This window comes from Chanodichthys erythropterus, chromosome 12 (assembly GCF_024489055.1).
Source record: "Chanodichthys erythropterus isolate Z2021 chromosome 12, ASM2448905v1, whole genome shotgun sequence".
Taxonomy (NCBI): domain Eukaryota; kingdom Metazoa; phylum Chordata; class Actinopteri; order Cypriniformes; family Xenocyprididae; genus Chanodichthys; species Chanodichthys erythropterus.
This window is the reverse complement of record NC_090232.1, coordinates 16721729-16748148: the sequence shown is the minus strand read 5'-3', so window position 1 is coordinate 16748148 and position 26420 is coordinate 16721729. Positions and strand designations below refer to the sequence as shown.

The 26420-nt window shown below is 36.2% G+C and overlaps 2 protein-coding genes across 6 annotated transcripts; one reads left to right on the top strand and one right to left on the bottom strand.

The window, feature by feature from the left end:
• Nucleotides 1-206: 206 nt before the first annotated feature.
• Nucleotides 207-12228, top strand: fam114a1 (family with sequence similarity 114 member A1). Of its 3 annotated transcripts, XM_067402894.1 has the most exons (14): nt 207-225; nt 309-421; nt 1812-2129; nt 2256-2340; nt 4350-4531; nt 4769-4903; nt 5268-5420; nt 5516-5681; nt 6558-6643; nt 6753-6965; nt 8684-8823; nt 8902-8974; nt 10287-10340; nt 10455-12228. In XM_067402894.1, the coding sequence occupies exons 3-14, from the start codon at nt 1818-1820 to the stop codon at nt 10578-10580; spliced, it is 1725 nt and encodes a 574-aa protein (XP_067258995.1). In that variant the 5' UTR covers nt 207-225; nt 309-421; nt 1812-1817; the 3' UTR covers nt 10581-12228. The 3 variants fall into 3 exon arrangements, with proteins under 3 accessions (XP_067258995.1, XP_067258996.1, XP_067258998.1); XM_067402895.1 differs by lacking the exon at nt 207-225 and having other exon boundaries at nt 291-421; XM_067402897.1 differs by lacking the exon at nt 207-225 and having other exon boundaries at nt 5516-5642.
• A 524-nt stretch (nt 12229-12752) lies between these two features.
• On the bottom strand, nt 12753-25615 carry si:dkey-192k22.2 (uncharacterized). 3 transcript variants are annotated; one of them, XM_067404819.1, is made up of 13 exons: nt 25299-25615; nt 23458-23658; nt 22941-23348; nt 20341-20442; nt 20116-20187; nt 19366-19413; nt 18876-18935; nt 18688-18726; nt 15204-15230; nt 13727-13786; nt 13344-13385; nt 13166-13225; nt 12753-13039 (listed from the first exon to the last, which is right to left on the bottom strand). In XM_067404819.1, exons 1-13 carry the CDS (start codon nt 25375-25377, stop codon nt 12981-12983), a joined length of 1257 nt encoding a protein of 418 aa, XP_067260920.1. In that variant the 5' UTR covers nt 25378-25615; the 3' UTR covers nt 12753-12980. The 3 variants fall into 3 exon arrangements, 2 of the variants coding, with proteins under 2 accessions (XP_067260920.1, XP_067260921.1); XM_067404820.1 differs by lacking the exon at nt 13344-13385 and having other exon boundaries at nt 25299-25614; XR_010896756.1 differs by lacking the exon at nt 13344-13385 and having other exon boundaries at nt 13012-13039; nt 13727-14285; nt 25299-25614.
• Nucleotides 25616-26420: the final 805 nt, after the last annotated feature.

Below are 26420 nucleotides of genomic sequence, written 5' to 3'. Positions count from 1 at the left end.
AGGTAGAACGTAAATGTAATCGTTATCAATGGTTTATCATTATAAACAGATTTACAGTGACTTGAGTATTTTCTCAGTGACAGGAAAACTTTTTCTAACGATTCAGTTATCTCATTTCTTCACATTCCCAGTTTTCCCATCCGTAAAACCAACGCATCACCACCTTAAAAAGCCGAGATCACACAGATCAATAACGTTATCTCACTCTGTCTGTCCCAAACAGGAGTTAGTACTACACACCATTTTACTGCAATGTTTACGCGACATGTTACTGAAATATTGTCACGTATCTGTTTCCCTGTCTACAGAGTGCCAAACGTTCAGGTGACGTCACCGGCCACAGCCACACGCGACCCTGCTGCCGACGTGGCGCGAGCTCGAGCGGAAGGGTTTTGCGCGAGCGCGACTGTCAGCAGAACTGGTAAGAAGGGATGACTCCATGAATTAACTTTATTTCAGAAGATTTAATACATACGTTAATTTTGCATGTGCGTATCTTGCATTTTAGCGTTATGCTAATCTTTATAGAGTACTTCCATATTTCGCGTTTGTTGTTATTCTTTTGGTTGTTATTTAAGTTAAATTAGCTTCTGCTGTCGCTTTTGAAGCGCTCGCAGAGTGTATTTGAAATGCTTAAACATCCTTTAAATAATTATGGCACAATAAAAAAGACAAATAATAGGGAGACGAATAAACGATTTAAAATCAAACATGGGCGTTTGATTTTAGCTAGCAGAAATACAGCCTTGGAGGTATCATAAAACTGCATGCATATTTGTTTAATATAAAAACTGTAATGTGTAACCTGTGGTTTATAATCTGCTTTATATACAATCTGCTTATTCATTTAGCCTACTGGACCTCTATTTACAAACTAAAGTTTGAATGTTGCTTGTACGTGTAGAAAACAACCGCTAGATGGCGCCGCAATCCGCATCAAACAAAGGCGCTTGACAGTGCGGCACCATTCAGGGACAGCGCTGGTTGTGTGTGTGTGTGTGTGTGTGCGCGCGCGCGTGTGTGTGTGTGTGTGTGTGTGTGTGTGTTTGCTTTTCTTTTCACACACACATATATTGTTTTCACTATAATAATAAACCCAAATCCTGAACCTAACCGTAACACAAACCTGTCGACATAATTTGATAAAAAACAAAATATGATTTGACCGAATTATAAGCCTTTCATGTACGCGCGCGCGCGCGTGTGTGTGTGTGTGTGTATTTACATGATGTTTGAAACTATAGTATCATTGTGTACTCTACTTGACCAACCTGACTGGATCTTTCTCAATGAAAACGAAATCCCTAGTTAAAATATCCAAAAGGAGTGCTAATGGAATTCCTGGCATAATTTGGAAGCAAAGGACTAAAAAACAATCCACTAAGAACCAAATAAGAACCCTACTAGATAAATAAAAACATATCAGTTATCAAATTATATTCAAACATTTTAGGAATGATTCCAAATTATTATACAAATTATATGAGCAACCCATTAGCATTAGTCTCCTAAATAATACCCAGTATATTTTCTATGCACCACGACAATCTGCATGTTTGAGAAATTAGTCTCTAAACATCATATTTTATAATGTGACGTGACATTTCACAAGAGAATCAGCATTTTTCTTTTCACTGTGCTTGTGGTGCTGTTATTGATAAATTTCCAGGTATTTTGCACACTTAATCAGAGCTCAGCTATCTCAGCGTTGAGTCAGAAGTTACTTTGTTGTCATGTACAGCCAATCATCTTCCAGCTGCTTACATGGCCTCTCATTACACTTTGTTTGTTTGTCTGTCTGGTTTTATCAGAGAACCATGTCGCAAGATGAGACTGTGGAAGACCTCACTGCAAAATCTCCCCCTTCCCTCCACACAACTGCCTCTGATGAAACTGCCCCCATAGCTGCAGTCAGTACAGATGAGGTCCCGTCTTTATCACAGCTTTCACTAAACACATCGACCCCTGACCCAACAAATGCGGCTGCGGAAGAGCACGGCACAGCCAAAGGTACTGAAGAGAAGCAGGTACACCAATCAGAAGAAAACCCTGAAGGTGAGGTGCCTGAATGTGTGGAATCAGTGAGCTTGGACCCAGATGTTACACAGGAGGAAGCACAGGAAACAGAGGTACATTTAATAGTGTTGAGCTGTGTTTGGTCAAAATAATATTTTGCGCCATGATACCAAATCCATAACATGATTTTTTGTGTGTATTTTGTGAATGTATCCATCGGCTGCGTGGATGCTTGTTAGCCCCTGGATGAGTCTAAACCTAAAGGCTGGAGTAGTTGGGGCTCCTGGGGGAAGTCACTTCTGACTACTGCTACATCCACTGTGGGTAAGTCGCCATAGCAACCTGTCACTACAGTGAGGTTGCCATAGTTAATCTTACAGTAGATCCTTTCATGTAAAGTTCCTTTGACTATTAAGCATATTCTGTTGAATTGTAATTTTTATGATGCTGCTAGAAAACGCTTTTATTCAGAAACATGGAATATTTGAAAATGTACCACCTGAATGTATTTTAGATTTTCTATCCTATGTTAAGTTGAAATGCTTTATATAATGTAAATTTTATGGATGATACTGACCTTTTTTGCCATGTAAATAGCCATGCTGCTAACATGGCGTAAAAACTTAAAGCTGCCGTAGAACGTGTTTTCAGAAGATGTAATATAAGTCTAAGGTGTCCCCTGAATGTGTCTGTGAAGTTTCAGCTCAAAATATCCCATAGATTTTTTTAATTCATTTTTTTAACTGCCTATTTTGGGACATCATTAAATATGCGCCGATTCAGGCTGTGGCCCCTTTAAATTCTCGTGCTCCCCGCCCCCTGAGCTCGCGCTTGCCTTAAACAGCATAAACACAGTTCAAACAGCTAATATAACCCTCAAAATGGATCTTTACAAAGTGTTCGTCATGTAGCATGTCTAATCGCGTAACTACAGTGTTTATTTGGATGTTTACATTTGATTCTGAATGAGTTTGAGGCTGTGCTCCGTGGCTAAAGCTAACATTACACACTGTTGGAGAGATTTATAAAGAATGAAGTTGTGTTTATGAATTATACAGACTGCAAGTGTTTAATAATGAAAATAATGACGGCTCTTGTCTCCGTGAATACAGTAAGAAACGATGGTAACTTTAAAACACATTTAACAGTACATTAGCAACATGCTAACGAAACATTTAGAAAGACAATTTACAAATATCACTAAAAATATCATGATATCATGGATCATGTCAGTTATTATTGCTCCATCTGACATTTTTCGCTGTTGTTCTTGCTTGCTTACCTAGTCTGATGATTCAGCTGTGCACAGATCCAGACGTCCTGCCCTTGTGTAATGCCTTGAACATGGGCTGGCATATGCAAATATTGGGGGCATACATATTAATGATCCTGACTGTTGTTATTCAACTATGCCAAGTTAAATTCAATTTTTAATTCTAGGACACCTTTAATAAACAAACAAACTTACAGTAGATCAATCCTTCCACAGTTCCTCATATGCTCACTAAGGCTGCATTTAATTTTATAAAAAATACAGTGAAAAATTGTGAAATATTATTACAATTTAAAATAATGGTTTTCTATTTTAATATATTTTAAAATGTAATTTATTCTTGTGATGGCAAAGCTGAATTTTCATCAGTAACATCATGTCACATGATCCTTCAGAAATCATTCAAATATGCTGATTTGGTGCTCAAGAAACATGTAATAATATTATCAATGTTAAAAACAGTTGTGCTGCTTAATATTCTTCTAGAAACATTTTTGAATCAAAGGTTCAGCGTTTATTTGAAATTGAAATGTTTTGTAACATAAATGTCTTTACTGTCACTTTTGATCAAGTTAATGCATCCTTGCTGAATAAAATTATTAATTTCTTAAAAGAAAAAACTTTTGAACGGTTGTGTCTAATATATCATCTTTTTTTTTGCATTCTAGTCTCAGATTATTAATTTTGGTATTTGTGGAGGGCAGTCGGTGAAGCCAAAATGAAGTGATTTAAAGTGCATTACTATATACAAATTTTTCCTTTTATTTCATAACTGGCAGCAAATCCTACTTTGTATTATTTTAATTTACTAACTGTATACAAAACAAGAACATGCAAAATTATGTCATTTTACAGTAAATAGCATTCATATTAAAACACATGTGAGGCATAATACTAAAAAAAAGCCTAGCCTAATGTGTTTTAGTAGGTATTATAGAGAATGTAAGCTATCGGGACAATAAATCAGATTATTTGTCAATATCTGTTCTGTGCATCAGGCCTTGCAGAGTTAATGCACTCAGAGTTTAATAATGTTCTTCCATCTTTTGATTGTCCTTAGGTCAAGGGTTAAGCTCTGTAAAAGAAAAAGCAGGTGTGGCGTTCCGAATTCGTCAGAGCTCATCATGTGAGGAGGCAGAAGAGGTCCATGAGCATTCTGGGACAGAGATTGCAGAACATGTTCATTCAGAGGAGGTGCACAGAGGAGTACTGTCAACCATCAGCAGCGCTGTTCAGATCACTGTGAGTCCGCACAAGTATAGCACACTTCATTAGTCTTAACATGACTTTTCCGTGATCACTGACATGTAACAAAATCAGACCCTACGCTTGATGAAATATGGAGATGCATTTGAGATACCATGAGTTGCGGCTGACAACTTGTGATCACCCAAGAAGATGAATTAATCTTTCTTGTCCCTCCATCTTAGACACATTTTCATGCACTTAGACCATTTTTTCTCCCTCTTGCTTTATCAGGGAAAGTCAGTAATAACGGGAGGTCTTGATGCTTTGGAGTTCATTGGAAAGAAGACCATGAATGTCTTGGCAGAGAGTGATCCAGGCTTTAAAAAGACTAAAATACTGATGCAGAGAACTGTCTCTCTGTCTCAGGTAAGATAGCCAACAAATGCTCAAATGTTTCTCACCATGATGTAAAACCCCAGCCTAATGTTACTTTCAATAATTTACAGGACAGAGGCTATGCTATATTGTGAATATTGTCACGTCAATGGGTGCCTACAACCTGGTTGGCGGGGGGGCAAAATTGTACTTGTAAGGATATGTGTACACAGAGGAAAGCCTTACTACTATTATTAGTGTAACATGGAGACCATACCATATTGAGCAAAACCACCCTGTTAGTTGTAGACTTGTTGTTGACTTAAACAGTGGGTTTGTGGGAAAATCCTGCCATATTTTCAGTATATGTTTGACACTTGCCGAATGTACGTGCTTATGTTGTGTCTGTCTGCAGATGTTAAAAGAAGCAAAGGAAAAGGAGCGAGAGAGACTGAGCAGTCAGATGGTCACAGAACCAACAGCCCACTACGGTATCTTGTTTGATGATTACCAAGGCTTGTCTCATCTCGAGGCACTGGAGATACTTTCCAATGAAAGTGAAGGAAGGGTAAGTATTAAACACACACCACATACTGTACATTCACCCACACCTGTTAATATCCAAAAACAAACTGAAATGAGCTGTGTTTCTCTCTATTTCAGGTGCAGGAATTCTTGTCCTCTTTGGAAGAGGAAGATTTGGAAGTTCTGAAGAAGGAGCTGATTGCGATTAAAGAGATCTTCATCAATCGTGAGGAGGAGGAAGCTGATGCCGCCTCAGAGGAAAACGGTGATCTTAATTCACAAATTCATTGTTCCACTCGTCTCTGTGAGTCTTCAAATGCCAAAACATAATGATACAAATCCAGATCACAATCTGGTGTGAACAAATCCAGACCACAATCAAGATCCTGTGCGGGAAAAATCTGTATTACAGTTTTTGCATTAATGGATATTAATCAGGTTAAATGATCAAGTTCACACTTTTAAATGTTAAATCCAGTCACAGATTTTGAGTTAAAATGATAAATTGTATAATCTACATAATTATTAAAGGCCTGTTGACACCAAGAACGATAACTATAAAGATATATTTCTAAAAAACTTTCTAAATATAAAAGAATAGCACTGTCCACACCACAGCTATAATGAGAAACTATATTGTTGGGATGACATTCAGAATGATTTTTTTTTCCATCTGTTGAATGATAAAACAATGACAGCCAATCAGAATCCATTCTAATTTTAAGAGCTGGCGCATTTAAAATTTTAATTTAATTTATTATATCAGGCTAGCAAACAGTGTAACATTCAGTTACCTCAGGTATCCAGCGCTGGTTTTGACAACATTGTCTTGTTCCTTTTGAAGTTGCATGAAAAAGACTAGGCGTTGTTTTTTTTTTATTCCACTATATTGACTTTGTCAGCTAAATTCACTGTTAGATTAGACTCAATGATCGTGATCTTAGAATAAACAGACTGTTATCGTTCGTTGGTGCAGACGCAAATTTAATTAACCTTCTTGGTGTGAACAGCCCTTAAGGCTGTGAAATGATTAGAATCTCTAATTCTGGTTGAAATCACCATCCCACAAGTGAACAAACATTGATTTGAAATGACACAACTTAGTCAGAGCACTATAAATATTTCAGTCCTCCTCATTTTTGCCCTTGGGTATTAAATGTATGCGATCTGTGTGTTTCAGCTGCCGATGGAGAGGAGTTTGTCAGTGTTCTTACCGAGCTACTCTTTGAGCTCCACGTCGCTGCAACTCCAGACAAACTGAACAAAGTACAGCCACACTTACTCACACTCTTGAATTTGCCACATGCAACATAATTACTCTCTCTCCAACACACAAACACAAGCACAAACAATAATCAAACCGTGTGCTTTGCAGGCCCGTATAAAAGCTCATGATTGGGTGCGAGAAGTGGAACAATCACAGGAAGTTGTCAAGAATGTAACGGAGGAATTAAAGGAAGAGTGCTCCACCCCTTGCACCGCTCCAGAAAAGGGAGAACAAAAAGAAGAAGAAGAAAAGAAAGAGAAGGGAGAAGAGGGAGAGGACAAGAAAAATAATACAAAAGACGTAAACTCGGATACTGTTGAGGTGAGAAATGTTTTGAATGTGTTGTTGAGTCTGAACTATATATACTGTATGCATATACACATACATAAGGGCCGTCCACAGAGAATTTTTTTTCCATTGTTTTTCTCATAGACTGTAAAAAAAAAAAGATGGACAAGGTGTTTCCACTTCCTTCCACTATAGAAAAATTAAGCCAGAATATCCCAGAAACGGTTGTATCTGGTTACATAATTCGGGGCCCGAGTCTGCGCAGAAGTGATGCTAAGGTGGAGCCGCGGTATTAAAGGGTTAGTTCACCAAAAAATGAAAATTCTGTAATTTATTATTCACCCTCATGCCGTTCCACACCCGTAAGACCTTCGTTAATCTTAGGAACACAAATTAAGATATTTTAGTTGAAATCCGATGGCTCAGTGAGGCCTTCATAGGGAGCAATGACACTTCCTCTCTTAAGATCCATAAAGGTACTAAAAACATATTTAAATCAGTCCATGTGAGTACAGTGGTTCAATATTAATATTATAAAGCAATGAGAATATTTTTGGTGTGCCAAAAAAAACACAAAATAACAACTTATATAGTGATGGCCGATTTCAAAACACTGCTTCCTGAAGCTTTGCAGGTTATGAATCAGCGTGTCGAATCAGCTGTTCGGAGTGCCAAAGTCACGTGATTTCAGCAGTTTGGCAATGGTTTCGATACGCTGATTCATTTATGCTCTGAAGCTTCCTGAAGCAGTGTTTTGAAATCGGCCATCACTAAATAAGTCGTTATTTTGTTTTTTTGGTGCACCAAAAATATTCTTATCGCTTTATAATATTAATATTGAACCACTGTACTCACATTAACTGATTTAAATCTAAATGTTTTTAGTGCCTTTATGGATCTTGAGAGAGGAAATGTCATTGCTCCCTATGGAGGCCTCACTGAGTCATTGGATTTCATCAAAAATATCTTAATTTGTGTTCCGAAGATTAATGAAGGTCTTACGGGTGTGGAACGGCATGAGGGTGAGTAATAAATTACATTATTTTCATTTTTGGGTGAACTAACCCTTTAAGGTCGCTTCCATACTCCCACACCCGCAAACTCAATCGCAATCACAGCTGTTAGTCATGACATGATTGCCAACAGGGCTGCCAGCTGTCATGTAGTTGATGCTTTTTTTTTTTTTGTTCTCACCTGCGTCTCACATTTTTAACTTGAAAACGCATTCTGTGTGAACCGGCCCTTAATTTTGTTATCGTTAACTCACTCTTGTTGTTCCAAACCTGTATGAGTTTCATTCTTCTGTTGAACAGAAAAGAAGATATTCTGAAGAATGTTGGTAACCAGACAGTTGACAGTTTCCAGTGACTTCCATAGTATTTTTTTTCCTACTATGGAAGTCAATGGCAACCATCAAGTCGTTTGATTACCAACATCTTTAAAATGTCTTTTGTGTTCACCAGAAGAAAGAACAAGATGAGGGTGAGTAAATGATGACAAAATGTTAATTTTTGGGTGAACTATTTTTTTTTATATTTTTTGTGGAAACTGTGAATACATTTTTATTTTCAGGATTCCTTGATGAATAGAATTTTGAATAGCATTTATTTGAAATATAAATATTTTGTAACATTATAAATGTCTTTCTGTCACTTTATCAATTTAATGCATCCTTGCTGAATAAAAGTATTACTTTCTTTCAAAAAGACACATATAAACCTTCATTTAAATGTGTATGTTTGTGTATGTAGAAGGTGTATCTGTCATCAGTGGGCAGTCTTGCTGAGGTTACCGCTCGTAGTATAGAACAGCTACACAAAGTGGCTGAGCTGATTTTACACGGACAAGAGCTGGAGAAGCCAGCCTGCCAACAGGCCAGTATACTGGTCAGGTGAGTTCCTCAGCCATTTCCATAAGACGTTATTAGAAATGTCCTTTTTGCTGTTTAGTGACTGTTGTGTATACCCAGGTTAACCAGTGCCATGTGTAAGGAGGTTGGATGCCTGGCCCGAAAGTTTTCGGACACATTACTGGCTGTAGGGGTGAGTCTGACTGACCCTAATGCATGTTGCTGGTCTTATTTTAAATTATTCATCAGTGGATGTCATCGCAAAGAAACTTCAAAATATTATAACTAATAGCTCCACTTCTGTAATAACTTTCCTTTTCGGTTAAAGAGTTCACCAAAAATGGAATTTCTGTCATTAATTACTCACCCTCATGTCGTTCCAAACTCGTAAGACCATTCATCTTTGAAACTCAAATTAAAATATTTTGATGAAATCCAAGAGGTTTTTTTATCCTCCAAGCAACGAAATTACCACATTCAGTGTCCAGAAAAGTAGTAAAAACTGCTTAACAGACTGACAGGGCAGAGGACAAATTGTTTTGTTTTTGCACACAAAAAGTATTCTCGTCGCTTTATATCATTAAGTTTGAACCACTGTAGGCACTTTGTTTGTTTTAACTGTTTTTACTACTTTTCTGGACATTGAATGTGGTCATTTCGTTCCTTTCAATGGAGTATAAAAAACTCAGATTTAATCAAAATATCTTAATTTGTGTTCCAAAGATGAATGAAGGTCTTACGGGTTTGGAATGACATGAGGGTGAAGAATTAATGACAGAAATTTCATTTTTGGGTGAACTAACCCTTTCAGACTTTGGTTGCCTTTAATTCATACCCTTATTTTTCAGCCCCTTGCTTCCAATCACTTCTCATACCGAGATATTTCAAGATCCAATTAATTCCTGTCAGATAAAACATGTTGAAAATGCTGTTTCTACTCTGGCACTGCACAGCAAAATTTACAGAGCAAACAAAAGTTTGTGGCAATGAAATTAAATCACAACACAGTAGGAGTAGTTGCTCTGGAAAATTGGATAGTAGATTCATTCTGCATGTGTTTCCAGCACATACATTTATAACTCTAGTGTAACCCTGTTATTTTGTAAATTTGAATTTGATATTTGAAATGCATCACATTATGGAAGTAAAACACGTAGCATATTCAGTCTATTAAAAATGATATGGAAAAATTCAACTTAAAAACTAAACGTTTAATCAAATTACGACGACTAAAACAAAATCTAATTAAAGCTAAAAAGAAATAAAAAAAACTGACAATAGCACAAAATGTTACTAAAACTTAAAATTTAAAAGAAAATCTTTTTAAAAATATATCTAAATATAAATATTAAAATGACACTGTAATTCAGCACTTAACTCCAGGTATTTTGCTCCAGTGGGTTTTGTGCCAAAAATGTCTATACTGTACTATACATTTTTTTTTTCTCCTGAAGTTTAAAATGAACATCCTTCTGTTTTTTTTCTCTTTATTTTTGTCCCTATAGAATCAGAGAAAGGCAGAAGAAGTAAATCCTCTAGTGGACAGTGTGATGCTGGAGGTAAAACTGAATATGATTCTTTAATGCACAGCTTACAAATGATTAGACAGCTATATGGGATTTGATGATGATAATGACGACCCTTCATCACTGCACTGTGTCTTGTTTCCCCAGGGTTGTAATAGCACTACCTACATCCATAATGCATTCCAGCTGCTGTTGCCTGTTCTTCAGGTCTCACACATCCAGACCAGCAGAACCACGGTCAAGCCAGCCCCAGAACCAGCATCCACAGAATAGTGCCTTCGCTCTGTTTGTGTGTGTTACTGTCTGTGTTTGTCTGTATCTGTGTATTGTGTTTAGGTATGTTGCTTCAATATGAGAGCTTAAACCAAAAAAGTGCAATTCTAGTCTATATATAGACTCTTACAAAGAGATAATTAAGAAAATAAGATTGAAACTCCTAACTTATTTAGGAAGCTGCTTAATTATGTATCATCCTCTTGATACTATGTCCATTCTTTTTTAAGTTACTTTACTAAAAATGAAGATTATTAATCGTGTGTTGCATTGTCTGAGCAGATCTGGAGGTCCAACTGTCATTCACCTAAATTGATCAATCACTCATACACAATTACTGTTTTTATTTTGAATAAAATGGACCAAGAACATAATCTGTAATATAAATGATATGACACTAAAAACTGAAATGATCAGTACAGTACTGTTTTATTTTATTTTTTGAAAATGTTCAGTTCTCACTGTTCTCAGTACATCACATAGACATTAGGTACTCCTTGAAAAAGAGCGCACTTTGTTTTAAGATGAAGTGAAGATTAAAGTTTGAAAGGAATTGAAGATGAAAAGTGCTTTATGGAAACATAAATCCTAGTTTTAATAGCCACAAGAGCTTTAGACTGGTGTTATATACAGTAATTAAGAAATCACATTAGTGTAGTAGCCATACTGCTAGCTAAATGGGTATTAGAGAACCAAGCAACATGGTTTATGTATTCAGCCAAGTCATAGCAAAGTTCTCTCAGTTTTTTCAGCATTAAGCAAATAGACACTCTTGAGTCTGTGTGAGCGACATAATGCCACTGCCACATTGTGATTATTATCAATATTCCTGTGGTTTAGATAAATAATGGAACTGTAAGACCCTGTTTAGTCATTTGCAGATCTGTGGAATGATCCTACAAGAGCAGCTTCTAAACACACTCTCACATTTGTTTCACTATATTACTGAGGACATTGCATAGATTTTATATCATTTTAATATTTTTTATCTCCTAACCCAACCATAAATTTGGCCAATTTATAAGCCAATATATAAGTTAATTTTTTAATGACAGTGAGGACCATTAAAATGTCTACTATTCAGTTGTTATATTATTTCATGATGTACGTAAGTGAGGACATGTCCTTCAGAATAAAAGGTGTGAATGTTCACCATTTCTCATCTGCCGACAATGGCTTAAAGTGTGGTCATGTTTATCATTGTTCAGTGAATTTTTATGATTGGAATCGAGTTTCAGAAGGAATCTGCGTGATCAGAAATTTAGCTTGAGGGTGAAAGATTTCCCCACACAAATTTCGTATCTTGTTCAAGTTAGTCTTGCGAACTGGAGCAACTGACAGGATCACATGGTACAAATCGGCTGTCCCAGTTAATGCTTTTTTTATAAGTGACAATTTCGTAATTAAGGTAATTATGACATGGTGTGAACATACCTACACTGTTGAAAATGAATAGGTTTTTTTTTGTTTGTTTGTGGTTCTCGAATATGAACATAGCCTGAAAACACCAAAAGCTTGCTTTGCTTCTTCTTGACAGGTAAATATCAAGCTGGCCTGATCGCAGTCTAATTCAAGGGTTAGTTCACCCAAAAATAAAAATTCTGTCATTAATTACTCACCCTCATGTCGTTTCATACCCGTAAGACCTTCGTTCATCTTCAGAACACAAATTAAGATATTTTTGATAAAATCTGTTGGCTCAGTGAGGCCTCCATTGCCAGCAAGACAATTAACACTTTCAGATGCCCAGGAAGCTACTAAAAACAGTTCATGTGACTAAAGTGGTTCAACCTTAATGTTATGAAGTGACGAAAATACTTTTTGTGTGACAAAAAAACTAAATAACGACTTTATTCAACAATATCTAGTGATGGACGATTTCCAAACACTGCTTCATGAAGCTTTGAAGCTTTTAAATCAGTAGTTCAGAGCATGTATCAAACTGCCAAAGTCACGCCCCCCAGTGGTGAACCATTGAAATTTCAAAACACTTATGATGTAATTAAGCCTCATTTACTGAAATCATGTGACTTTGGCAGTTTGATATGCTCCGAACACTTAAAAGTGTTTATTATCTTGCTGGAAATGCAGGCCTCACTGAGCCATCAGATTTTATCAAAAATATTTTAATTTGTGTTTCGAAGATGAACGAAGGTCTTATGGGTGTGGAACGATATGAGGGTGAGTAATTAATGAAAGAATTTTCATTTTTGGGTGAACTAACCCTTTCAGTGGCTGGTGGAAGATGTAGTAATGCTATAACTTCATGTGCAGCCCCTTTAACGTGATGTTATTCTCAGGAAAAGTCGTGTTAAAGTTAACCTGCCTCTGTCATGTTTTTAAATAAATAAACTTTCAATTTTATAAAGTGCCTCTGCTGTTTCTCGTAGATTTAAAGGGTTAAATCTCCCCATCTCCTTCATGACCAGAACAAGAAAAGCTTCGATGATGCAGGTAAGCTGGAGATGGAAAAAGAGAGAATGGAGAAGGCGTAAAATGACAAAAAATGTATCAAATTAATAATTCTGCTTCTGATCTGCACCTACATGATAGTCCATTAATGAGAGACTGAAAATGTCACTTACTTAATGTTTCACAGTTGCCCTGTGCTGCCAGATGTTGGACCTGATGTGTTTTTTTAAAATCTGTAAAAATATCAATTTTTATTAAAAATGTGTCTTCATAGAATTATGTAACCATTGCAACATCAGTCTTGCCAGGAGGCCATCTGTAGTGTAATTTATTCTGCCTCAAGCAACATACTGGCTTCAAAGATCTTCCAATCATCAGCTTGTGTCATCATCACTGTGATTGGATGAGACATTATGCAAGATTCAAAGACTGTTTCAGGCTATACCGGATAGAACTAGTAGTGACAACCAAATACTAAGAGTAGCCTATACCATCATCAGACGTCAGACTGTGTTACATCAGCTGATGGATGACGAAATTAATGTGAAAATCTTTTTGAAGTATTAATCTGCTTTGTAAAGTCTCCACTTACCGTAGATTGAATTTAAAGCATACAAATACTGTTTAATATTCCAAACACATGAAATGGTTGAGGGTTTTGAGGCTTTTTTGTATCCAAACTAATAAATGAGGGCTATTATGCAGAGTAAAACTCATCCTTAATTTATATTTACCTTCTTTTGTCTCCAAGGCATTACATTGCTCCTCTTCCTCATTTTCATCTAATACAGTCTCTGGAATCAAGTCAATTTTTAAGTCAGTTTTATTTGAAAAGGTCTTTTCACAATACACATTGTTTCAATGCAGCTTTCAAAGCGGAAAATCATGATGTTAATGTTTATAATATCTTAAAGGGGACCTATTATGCCCTTTTTCGAAGTCTGGATTTTGTTTTTGGGGTCTACTAGAATAGGTTTTCATGCTTGGTTTAACAAAACACATTTTTTTTCACATATTTTACATTATTGCAGCACCTCTCTTAGTCTGTCTGTAACATTCTTGTCTAGTTCCAGTTTATATATAAAGGCCCTCCTTTCGAAAAGCGCAGTGTGCTTTGATGTCACAGCCCTTACCATAACCACAAGTTTCAACACACTGGCTGTGTCTGAAAGCAGTCTGAGGCAGCTGATTTGTTGCCTCATTGCCCTATCAGGCAGGCAGCATTTGTGCACAAAGTTAACTCACAAAACTAGTTTCGGACAGGCTTCCAAGGCAGCATGACACTTTAATGATCTACAACACAATAAAGAGCAAGCTTTGTTGATAACTATAAGCGAATATTTAATTATTACAATAGCAATTTCTCACTAGAAATAACATCAGAAGTGGAAAACATTGGTCAAAAACACATTTACACACAAACTGACCATCAACTGCAACTTTTAGATGACATATTTATTTTTTAGCTTCACTGTCACAGAATGGAAAGCACAGGATTGTGGGACCTCAAAGGCAGTGAAAAATACATCTATGCTGCCTTCAGAAATAGATCAGATAAAGGTATCTCAGGAGATAGGAAGTAAGCCTAACATTGGATTCGGATGTGCCCTGATGCCTTCCTACCTTAGAATACATCCTCCAAAGGCAGCATTTTTAAGATTTCGGACTCAGCCACTACTAACGCAACTCGACAAGACCTTGTCACTTTTTTGCACATGAATTATGAGGAATAGTGTTCCCTGTAGAAAACAAGACTACAATAGAGGAGTTCATGAACTCCCTTTCGAGTGGAATTTTGTGCTTTGTAACTTTGCAGACCTTTTTCATGCTCAAACATCAACATTACACACATAAAAAAGCATAATACGACCCCCAGTTTAATGTCTTCATGCCTTATAGTTGCATTTAGCAGAGCTGTAAACAATCAAGCAGTTGAGATTTGCTATTTGCAGTACATATTGCTTTATGTGACTATATGAATGCGGATAAGGCTGGATGTACTATATATCTAATTTTAAATGGGTGATAATATAGTTTACATTTTGTGACAATATAAACAATCAAGCAGTTGAGATTTGCTATATATGTGATGTGTATTCTATACATGAGATATGTGTATTCAGTGCTAGTATTAAATGCTACTGTGATTAAAAAAAAAATGTTTGTGTTTCTTGAAAGAATATGTAAATGTATAATGTGTCTCATTCATACCTGTAATCTCAAAGATTGGTGACAATCCTAGAACATAAGAGACCATTATAAAAAATTAAACACACATAGACTACCATTAATATACTGTATAAGAGACCAGGTCTTCCCTATATATTGTCTACACCGGGTGTGTCTCATACGTTCTGAAAAGTGAAGCCACGGGCTCTTTGATCGCCCCCTGGTGGCAGGATGCAGTACAGGTCATAAACACCGCCCTCTCAATGCAGGCGAATGAGACTTCAGTGAAAACTTAAAAATAAATTCTGCTTCAAATAAAACTTTCTGAAAGATGGTTTTGGTCATTTAAGGTAGTTGTTATCACACTGATATATATTCAATTGTTCGTTTTTGTGATGATTTAGATTTTAGCTATCAATTTGATTCTATAAAAACGGGGTGTGTCGACATGATTCGAAGTTGATTGACAGGTTGTCTGAGGACTGTCGGAGCTTCGAGGGGAGATTGAAGATGTATTAACTAACTGTTAATTTTCGATTTCTTTGTCATTAACACCAACAAAATGAGTTGTTCAGCAGTAAACTGTACTAACCGACCTAAAGGATCTGATGGATCACTGAACTTTTTTTCTGTAACATCAAATGTGGGCGTTATAAGCTAATTAATAAATGTTATTAGTTAAGATAACACACCTAATGTTAACCATGTCGGGAAAAAGCAGGTGATCGTTATCTGGCAGTTATTATTTTTATGGGTATAAAATAATAATTAGCAGGACAAAACGAATGATAGCTTACTCTAATTACAGCAATCGATCTCCTGTAACGTTAGTTGAACTTGATTTAAAATGGCAGGACCGTTTCTGACGATTTAGAGTTGTTTCTAGTGGCATCCCAGTTAACACACGACGTAACAGTTACGTAATGTATTCGTACTTTTTGGTAATGTCATGACTTACTAACTGCCCAGACAGCAACATAGTGTGGCCCAGATCCGGCCCACATCTGGTACATGTGGTTTACACACGGACCAGATGTGGGCCGGATCTGGCCCGACAATATGTTGCTGTCAGGGTGACAACGTAACTACGACGTCGCATGCCAGTAATTTCATTACCTTCAGATTACCATCTCACAACGTCGTCAGTACGTTCTCCTAACGTTATAAGATTACCCAGAACGTTCCAGATACGTCCTCTATTCGTAATATATTGGTAATTCCATGACTTACTAGTAACGTAACTACAACGTTGTATGCCCGTAATAATATTACCATCAAATTACCATATCACAACGTCGTCAGTACGTTCTCCAAACGTTACAAGATTACCAAGGACGTTCCAGATACGTCCTCTATTCGTAATATAATGGTCATTCCATGACTTACTGGCAACGTAGCAGCAACGTCATGTGCTCGTAATTTCATTACCATCATTTACACATTCTTTATATGTTATTATTACCAGAATTTGCAATATAAAACGTGTAATTAAATGTCAGACACAAGAATGAAATGTCCCCTTAAGAAAAAAAATGTTTCTTTTCACCAAATCAGAGTATGGATGACTGGTTTTTATATATAGTGACGTGACATACAGCGCGCGTCTCCACAAATGTAGTGCGCGCGTGCCCACAGTATGTTGATAAGAGTGTAAAGTTAATTTTTCTGAGAGAAGAATTTATTTTTCCGAGGTGACAACGAATAAATGGCTTTTATAAAAATGTATAGTTAACTTTGGAAAGACGCAAAACCTTTTTTTATTGTTATGTTTACGTTAGGGCAGGTGGCCGTTAGAGTTGCCATGGCAACCGGGAAAACATTCAAGCTGCTGGAGAGGACAGCGTCGATGTTTCTCCGTGTTTCTCGTCAGTTTTATAGCAATAAAGTTCAACAACTGCGTCAAATTGGTTAAGTAACATTACCCACAGTCTACTTTAAGTACTTTTGTTAATATTTTTACCTTTGTGATTTCCTTGATCGTCTGAAATATATGTTATGCAAAATGTTACGTTAGCATAGCATATGTTTTTAATGATACTGAGAGCAAAACGTCTTGAATGCTTTTATTTTATGTTTCGCTGTAGGCTATATGTTTTTATTTATAGTTTGGGTGTATTTTATTATTTTTATTTGGATTTTTTTCATGTTCTGTGTGTTTTTCAAAATAAATGAATTGAATTCATTTCGAGTCTGCATTCATCGTTCACAGCTGTTGGAATAGCCTTTACATTAGTTTGGGCAAATGAGGACATAAATTAGGTTAAACCACTGCATGTCCGCCCATAGAAAAATAAATAAATATAAGAATTACCAACTGATGACCAACACACAACTATTGATACACAACGTTGCCACGACGTCGCAGTTACTAACTGGCAACGTCACAAAGTTACGTTGTGGCGACGTATAGGCACCTTTCACTTTTCCGGTTGCCACGACGTACTAGTTACGTAGCCACGACGAAAGTTTGGTCACCAAATTACGTTGCAGTTACGTAACAGTCACGTATTTTGGTTAGCTGGGATATTATATTGATTTTATCTACTGAATTTGCTGTTTCAAAAATATTATTGCTCTAGAAACAGAATAGCCTATTATTTTTATAGGTAGACTTTTAAATTGTGTATAATTTTTACAGTCTATTTAAAATACATGAATGATGACGCAGTCGTCTGGGCGGAAGTTTGATATCGCGACTCCGCCTCCGGCTCAACTGACGATTCCTTCTGCGCATGCCCAGGCTCCAAACTTTTTTTTTTTTTTGACGTATTGCGTAACGTGTCAGCGCCCATTCATCAGCCCATTTTGGCTTCAGTTCAATACAATGGAAGGAAGCGACGTCGCGTCGTCCATCTTTTTTTACAGTCTATGGTCTACACACATACAGTACAAATATTTTGAATGATGTAGGCTTTACAGTAGCATACTGCTGCAGGTTTAAAGGAATAACCATGGCCATGGCTCTCGAAATTGGACACAAAACTATCATATGGCTTTAAAAGATTTGGAAGAATCACGGTGCTTTTTTATGTCATTTTTGGAGCTTGGTGGTTTCTGGCCCCAATCCACTACATGGTAATGAGCAGTGTGAAAATTCACAAAACTATGATTTTCTACAGAAAAAAAGAGAAAGTCATACAGGGGTGTAACAACTTGAGGGGAGTAAATGACAGAAATTTTATCATGAGTGTCTCTTAAATTTCTCCATGGACACTTCTCTTGTAATTATTGTACTTTATAGGTGCGTCCCAATTTGCATACTTATGTTCTACTCTGTGCCGTTTTGTAGTATAAACAGTGTGATTAGTGTGTTCACACTGTCACAGCTTTAATTATGTTGTGGAGGGGGAGAGGCTATCAGACTCCAATGTTGAATGACAAATAACCATATAAAATTCATACACTACACGGCAGAGTTCATAGTGCATAAGTACATACATAGTGTGTACAAGTGCGTACTGTATAGTGTGTCATTTGGGACCCAACTTATGTCTCTCTGCGTAAAAAGAAACATCCAAACACTTACTTCTCTTGCACATAAGGTCAGCTACCTTGAGATGGTTTTCTGTGAAAGGATAGATTGAGAGTTAGTGGTTTGGAGTTAGTCAGTGCTGGTTAAAACATGCAAGGTTACTTTACAGCATTATGATAAAGCACAAATCTCTTCTGCATGGTAAAAAGAGTGCAGTGTGATAGAACAGGATTTTTGTTTACCTTCTTTTCTGTTCTCCATTGAAGAGATCTCAGAGAATACATCATCATCATCATCATCATCTATATGAGAGAGACAGAAATATATCAATCTTCAATAACTGTGAAACAGGTATAAATGATATAAAACTATATAAAAATAGGACACAAGTCTGTTAGCAATTTCTACATATATAATGTCTTGTAAATATACTCAGACCTTTAATATTTATTTCTTTACTTAGCCTATTGAAAATAATACAATTGAAAATGATAGTTTTTTCAAAATTATTGTACAAGAAAAAGTATGCATTAGCATTTTTTTTTTTTTTTTTTGGGACGTGGTACTATGGTATTACCATGTTTTTTATGCCAATGGTAATATCATGGTATTCTTTCTTGGAGGACTATGTAAATATCATATGTTATTATGAATATGGCAATCACATCAGTACTGCCAAAGTTTATTTACATAAATGAATAACTAAGAATCACAAGACAAACACTTGCTTACCCCTCATGCTGCACATTGCTATGGACACATTAGGGACATTGTTCATCACTGAAAGCAAAAATTAGAAAATTAATTAGCTGTCATGTCTGATCTGTGTTTGTGTTTTGTTTGAGTTAATTTCACACTGTTCTCAGTTCAGTTTCCATTGTTTTCTTTGTTCATGCTCTACTGTTGCCATGGATTTTGAGTTGTCCTTATGTGTTTTACCTGTGTCTTGTTAATTATCTTGTTTACTCCCAGTGTGTCCCAGTGTATTTATAGCCTTGTTTTGGTTCAGTTTTTGTCTGATTGCATTGCTACATTGTACACAGCAAAATCCCCAGAGTTAAATCAACTCTGCTTAGAGTACATATGGCCCCTATCTAAATAGTGTTAAAAAAACACTGAAGCAGAGTTAAAGTCAGTTGTAGTTTTTGTTTCTCTTTTCTTCAGTGATTCTGCTTGTTAACAGCAGGTGTTCATCACTAATGCTCAATCATCACCTAATTAATTGCTTAATTAACTCATTAACTTTAACTCTGCTTCATTGTAACACTATTTAGAGAGGGACCATATGTACTATAAGCAGAGTTAATTTAAGTCTGAGGAATTTGCTGTGTAGCTGTTCTGTTTGTGTTTCATTTTCCCCTGAGAAGTGGTATTTGGTCTTATTAAAAGGAGTTTGGTCTTATTAAAAAGAACTGCTTGCAATTAGATCAAGCTCTGTTTCAAACCCCAGCATGACGTTAGCACAATCATAGTGTCACTCACAATTTTCCGTTTGGTTGCTGAGCTGATGTGCACTGGCTGAAACCGGCACAAGTGTGAACAATTGGGACTTTCCTAAAGGGAAAAGATCCAAATAAATTAATCAAATGTGATATCCATTTGCATTGTCAATTGTATTATAATGGATTCCAATCTGAAAACACCCCATTGTCAAAGGACTGTTGGCCCTGACTAGATTTATTTTGTGTAAGTGATAGTGATGCTCACTATTTTTGCTCTTGAAGATCATGCAGCCCGCACTCAATAGCGTTACCACAACCACAGTCAGTACCATGGCCAACCACACTGAAGTGATCAAACACCAGCCCTCTAAAAACAAGGAAATGTACAATAGCAACAGAGAATTTAACAAGAGCACAGCGAAACATAATACATGAATGAAACATGAAAAGCAATACAGCATTTAATATTACAATGCTTAAACGTCAGAAAGAACATTCCCTTGTCTTAAAAGTCTTGGCAAGTTTATTTTACACTTACATGAACTCAAATGACCTTATACGAGTCTGGCAGTGTGCTGTCTGAAAGGATTTGTGGTTTTGGATAGGTCAAACATTGAATAGACTGGCTTGATGTATTGCTATAATATATTTATCAAAAGTTAGGTTGAATTATGAAGTCCTGCTGTCTCCTTCCATGCCCGAATCAATAGACAGGATAAAAGACAGTCTCAGCTCTCCTTCAGAGGGAGGTAGAGATGCTTGGGTGAGAACGATTCACTGTGTATTTGGAGAATTATATTTGATATGTTGTAATCAGCATGGATGAAAGAAATATATAATCTAAATTATTTATATCGTATTATAAAATGTGCTTTACTAATAATAACTCATATTTACTAATGAGTTTTCGATTAAGGAGGAACATTTTAGATTATTAAAGGTGCCCTAGAACTTTTTTTAAAAAGATGTAATATAAGTCTAAGGTGTCCCCTGAATGTGTCTGTGAAGTTTCAGCTCAAAAGATTTTTTTTAATTCATTTTTTTAACTGCCTATTTTGGGGCATCATTATAAATGAGCCGATTCAGGGCTACTGGCCCTTTAATTCTCGTGCTCCACGCCCACGGAGCTCGCGCTTGCCTTGAACAGCATAAAGTTTACACAGCTAATATAACCCTCAAATGGATCTTTACAAAGTGTTCGTCATGCATGTGGCATGCATGCGTTGGATTATGTGAGTATTGTATACTGTTATATTGTTTACATTTGATTCTGAATTAATTTGAGGCTGTGCTCTGTGGCTAACGGCTAATGCTACACTGTTGGAGAGATTTATAAAGAATGAAGATGTGTTTATGCATTATACAGACTGCAAGTGTTTAAAAATGAAAATAGCGACGGCTCTTGTCTCCGTGAATACAGTAAGAAACAATGGTAACTTTAACCACATTTAACAGTACATTAGCATCATGCTAACGAAACATTTAGAAAGACAATTTACAAATATCACTAAAAATATCATGATATCATGGATCATGTCAGTTATTATCGCTCCATCTGCCATTTTTCTCTATTGTTCTTGCTTGCTTACCTAGTCTGTTCATTCACCTGTGCAGATCCAGACGTTAATACTGGCTGCCCTTGTCTAATGTCTTTCATAATGTTGGGAACATGGGCTGGCATATGCAAATATTGGGGGCGTACACCCCGACTGTTACATAACAGTCGGTGTTATGTAGAGATTCGCCTGTTCTTCGGAGGTCTTTTAAACAAATGAGATTTATATAAGAAGGAGGAAACAATGGAGTTTGAGACTCACTCTATGTCATTTCCATGTACTGAACTCTTGTTATTCAACTATGCCTCTAATATGGCCTTGGTTGGCCTATTGGAAAAAAATAACTCTTTATATGATGTTGCCTATTTGGCTCACACTAAGGCCCTTGAAACTTGGTGTAATTTTAGCCAACTGGAAATTAGTGTCATGAAGACAAAATAATTATGTGCACAAAAAGAGACATGACAATCCAGGCGATTTCACTTGTAGGTCAACAAGAAGAAATTGTAGAGAATTTTAAATATCTTGGCTCAATCCTGGATTCACAGGTGAGCTTTGTCGATAATTCTGAGTACATCTTTAAAAGACAACTCAGTGGCCAGCATATTTTAGAACTTGTGTACAAATCTATTGTGGAGAGTGCATTGTCTTTTCATTTCCCTGCCTGGTATGAACATTTAAACTGTAGATAGAAGAATAAATTCACCAGAATTGTGTCAATGGCAAGCAAAATTGTTGGCAGACCACAGAAGCCCTTAGGACAACTTTATGCTGATAGGGCAAGGAAGAAGGCGAGGAGTATCCTTGCAGATAGTTCTCACCCTCTTTTTAGCCAATTTGAGCCCTTGAAATCAGGTAGGCTCTACAGAATACCTCTTGCGAATAAAAATGTGTTTAAGTGATCAATTCATTCCAAACGCTATCAAAATTCTCAATTCCGCAAGTGTTTGATGAACCAGATGACAGCAGCATAAATTGTAATTGTTATGAATTGTGAATCTGTCTGTTTTTTTTATTCTTCTTTTTATGTTTTTGTTGTTTTTAACACTACATGTATAGCTATTTTATGTGCTGGTGAGCCAATTTTCCACCTTGGTGGACAATAAAGATATGCAATACAATACAATAACTTTGAGAGAACCTTGACAGAATGTTAGCCAATGTTCTAAGAATGTTCCCTGTTACATGGGATGATATTATTTTTTAATTATTTTGGCCCCTTAGACTCGATGTTAAAATCTGGTTTATTATCGTTTGTGTGTAGTATTGACATTGTGGGAGACAACAGAGTTTTCTGACAGTTTCTCACCTTTTTTTGTTCTTGTAACTGGTAACGCAGCAGATCTTGCCGTTTCATTGTGCTTCTGGTAGTTAAAAAGGAAACTGCTGCTAGTTGTTTGGCACTTAAGCTCAAGTGTAGAAGCTGTTACTTGGAAAGTTATTGTAGTTGTTTTGAGCAAAGGGGTAATTGAAGAAGTGTTTTTTAAAATGGAGGTGTTTTGTCTTGGAGGACTGGGGTTTTCTTGTGTGCGTTCTTCTGTGGACATGTTCAGATCTGGACATGTGCTATTTTTTGGTGGGAGGTAGCAGTAGAATAGTCCCTGATCATTTTGGGGTTCAGTATATAGATCTGTGTTGTTGAGAAACGCAAATACACTAATGATCCATTCAGAGAGATTGCCTGCCTTCATTGTCAGAACCACCATCACATCCTCTCCTATGAAATGCACACAGTTGTTGTTATTATTATTGGTCATTATTTAAGACAATAAACAACAAGCAGCAGCAAATTTCACAAATAAAATATTAATAAAACAACTGCCTACCTGACGGTGAGGTATTGTTGTGAAGAAGCCGCAAATCCATTTCAGCTTTACACAAATACCATCCTTCATCACGTCTGTGTTGACTGCTGGAATTTGTAAGTTCTGTTGCACATGGAGTGTCAGCCTGACCACATACTTGTGCGTCATTTTCAGGTGTGCAAGGATCAAAAGGCTCACAGAGAAACTGAATTTGTGATATGTCTGAGAACAGAAAAAAGAAAATGCTTTTAATTCATGTGCAATACTGGGCAATTCAGTGAAAAGTTTAAACCCATGGCAATTGTTCTTAAAAATGTAGTCTATCATTTTGGTTTTATAGCATTATTTTAATGTAATATTGCAATATTTATTATAAATAATTTATCCGTGCATATAATTTTTTAACCATTGCTCATGGTTAGTTCATTGTAGTTAATACATTAACTAATGTTTACCTAATGAACCTTAGCATAAAAGCCATGAACCAAGCCAGTTATCTAGGAGGTGAATCATAATGCAGTGTTTCATGAGAGTGGGCTGAGCTAAAGAGCTATTTTGCCACATATTGCTTTTTTCGACTCTCTGATTGGTGTAATTTTCCTTACAGCATCATGGGTAATGTAGTTTTTCACAAGGAATTCACAGTTAAACAATTATTTTAAAAATAAGCTTAAATAATGCGGGCTGACGGTTTCAAGTGACAACAATCCAACGATCTAATCAATTTCTGATGGACAAAATCAAGTCCCGCTCTACATGTTTTCTTGTTCGAAAAGCTGTTACACTCAGAGATCGAATGCCACAATAGGGAACAAAAGACTATAGCACCTTCCGTTTCATGCCAACTTTTAAGAATTTTCCCCTAACGCCTTTAAATACATCAAATTTTAATAAGCAGTAAAGCAGTTTTGTTTAAATTTGATATATTTTTTTAAATAATATTAAAAGATTATGGCAAACTATAGTTAAACTTTGTTAAGGTTTCAGGATGGTTGTATCACCCTGAAACTTCATGCCTCCAAGAAATATCAATATGAATTTTAATTCAGAAATTAAAAATGCTTGAAAAAAAAAGGTGTATTCAAGTCATATGTATGAATTGAATTATTTCATGTATTTTTAATGATTTTCTTAAATTAAGAGATAGTTAACTTAATCTATCATCCAATATCTCACCTATTTCAGTATTCACAATAAAACATTACTTAAACTCCACAAACACTAACAGAACAAGTACAGTATTTTGAGAGGTTTCTCTTTCTGTTTAATAAAAACACAAGAGTGGTTTTCTGTTATGTTGGCAAGTTAGAGTGACATTTCCTGTCTAAAAGTTTAAAACCTAACAAACCAACCATACGTACACGTAGGCATACGTACATAAGGTTTATGGTTTGTATAAGCAGGACAGAGTAAGGATGACTCTGGGTAATTTGCTCAGACTGTCTAAAACCATAAAAACAAACGTGTATTGATGCTATGTGTGAATAGAATCCAAAGTTTTACCCCTTCCCCCCACCCACACCCACACAAACTCAGTGGTTTTTAATACCTCATACCATGTCTTGACCACAATAGTGTAATCACCTGCGACAGAGTGCCAACTGTTTTAGACTGTTTAAAGTTTAATATTGTTGAAATGTAGACATACCGAAGGTACATTGACAATGCACCATATCATATATCTCTAAAAGACATGGACAATACTGAATTTTACTCATGCTGTCACTCATACAAACATTTCCTTCTGAACACGCTTTTCTCTTAAACACACGTGCTCACACAAACCCACCCCAGTGCCACATTTCCCTCCCTCATGCTTGCACGAGGACCCCAAACCATCTTACTTTGCTATTTTCACTTACTTGGAAAAAACTCTGGTAGGCACAAGATGAAGGTGAGAAAGAAGACAATGCTGAGTTTGATGGCACCTGATCTCGTCATGGTAAAAGACGGTGATGACTGCGCAACTGTAAGGTCGCCAACCTCTCAACTTGTTGATCGTACATTGGAAATCTTACACAATCTCACATCTCACCCTTTATCTTATCTAGTCCCACGTTTAGTCTAAAATAATCCTATGTACTTAACCTACAGATATTTTCAGTGTGTCTTCAAAACGAACTAGCACTGTCTTGATTACATAGAAGATCTGTTTTACCACTTCCTGCTTGTCTTCCTGTTTTGTGTAATTTTGAAAACAGAAAGAGCAAAGAAGGACTTTTTAGGTTGTTTGTGTATTTGCTTGTCTCACAAGGATTTAAATCATTGTAGACATTAATTTAGAGCTATAGTGTTTCCCAACATGTTTTGTGTAATACACCCCTACTTCTTCATCAGTGGGGCTAAATTATTATATTATTGACATCAAATTTGTCCAAAGGGGTGTTTAAAATAATAAATAAATAAATAAATAAAGGTTTAATTTAATTAAAGTTATGCAATCAAAAAAACAATCAAAACAAGGGCTGAAAATCAAACTCACCAAGTATTCCTTTCACTTTTGTAACCTTATGGTTATTTCTCTCTCTCTCTCTCTCTCTCTCTCTCTCTCTATATATATATATATATATATATATATATATATATATATATATATATATATATAAATATATATATATATATATATATATACATATAAAATCATTTATTATTTTTTTCCTTAAAAAGACATTATTTGATTTATTTTTTTTAATCTGTTGACAGCCTTGAAATTTTGTTGCCGTTTCTTTTTTAGAGCTAAATCAAAATGTTTCCAGGTACCTTCTGGCTTACACATACATAAACTCTTGGCAGAATGAGTGTTGTGTGTGATGGAGCCTGAAGGACATTCCTGCTGCAAAGCAAACAGGTTTGATCAGGGACAGGAGCATCCGGTTATCATGGCAGGGCAGGAGGAAGGTTCTCATCAGGACCCACACTGGGATTAGGAGAGCTCTCAGCACCAAGCACCTTATCAGCATCATCCAGTAAGAGGACTACTGCTG

Coding starts and splice junctions, on each gene's coding strand:
- fam114a1 (XM_067402894.1), top strand. CDS start 1,818: ATGTCGCAAGATGAGACTGTGGAAGACCTCACTGCAAAATCTCCCCCT. Junction 5,682..6,557: donor TCATTGTTCCACTCGTCTCT/GTGAGTCTTCAA, acceptor TGTGTGTTTCAG/CTGCCGATGGAGAGGAGTTT. Junction 10,341..10,454: donor TGGACAGTGTGATGCTGGAG/GTAAAACTGAAT, acceptor TTGTTTCCCCAG/GGTTGTAATAGCACTACCTA.
- si:dkey-192k22.2 (XM_067404819.1), bottom strand. CDS start 25,377: ATGACGAGATCAGGTGCCATCAAACTCAGCATTGTCTTCTTTCTCACC. Junction 20,188..20,340: donor GATCTTCAAGAGCAAAAATA/GTGAGCATCACT, acceptor TTTTCCCTTTAG/GAAAGTCCCAATTGTTCACA. Junction 18,727..18,875: donor AATGGAGAACAGAAAAGAAG/GTAAACAAAAAT, acceptor ATCCTTTCACAG/AAAACCATCTCAAGGTAGCT.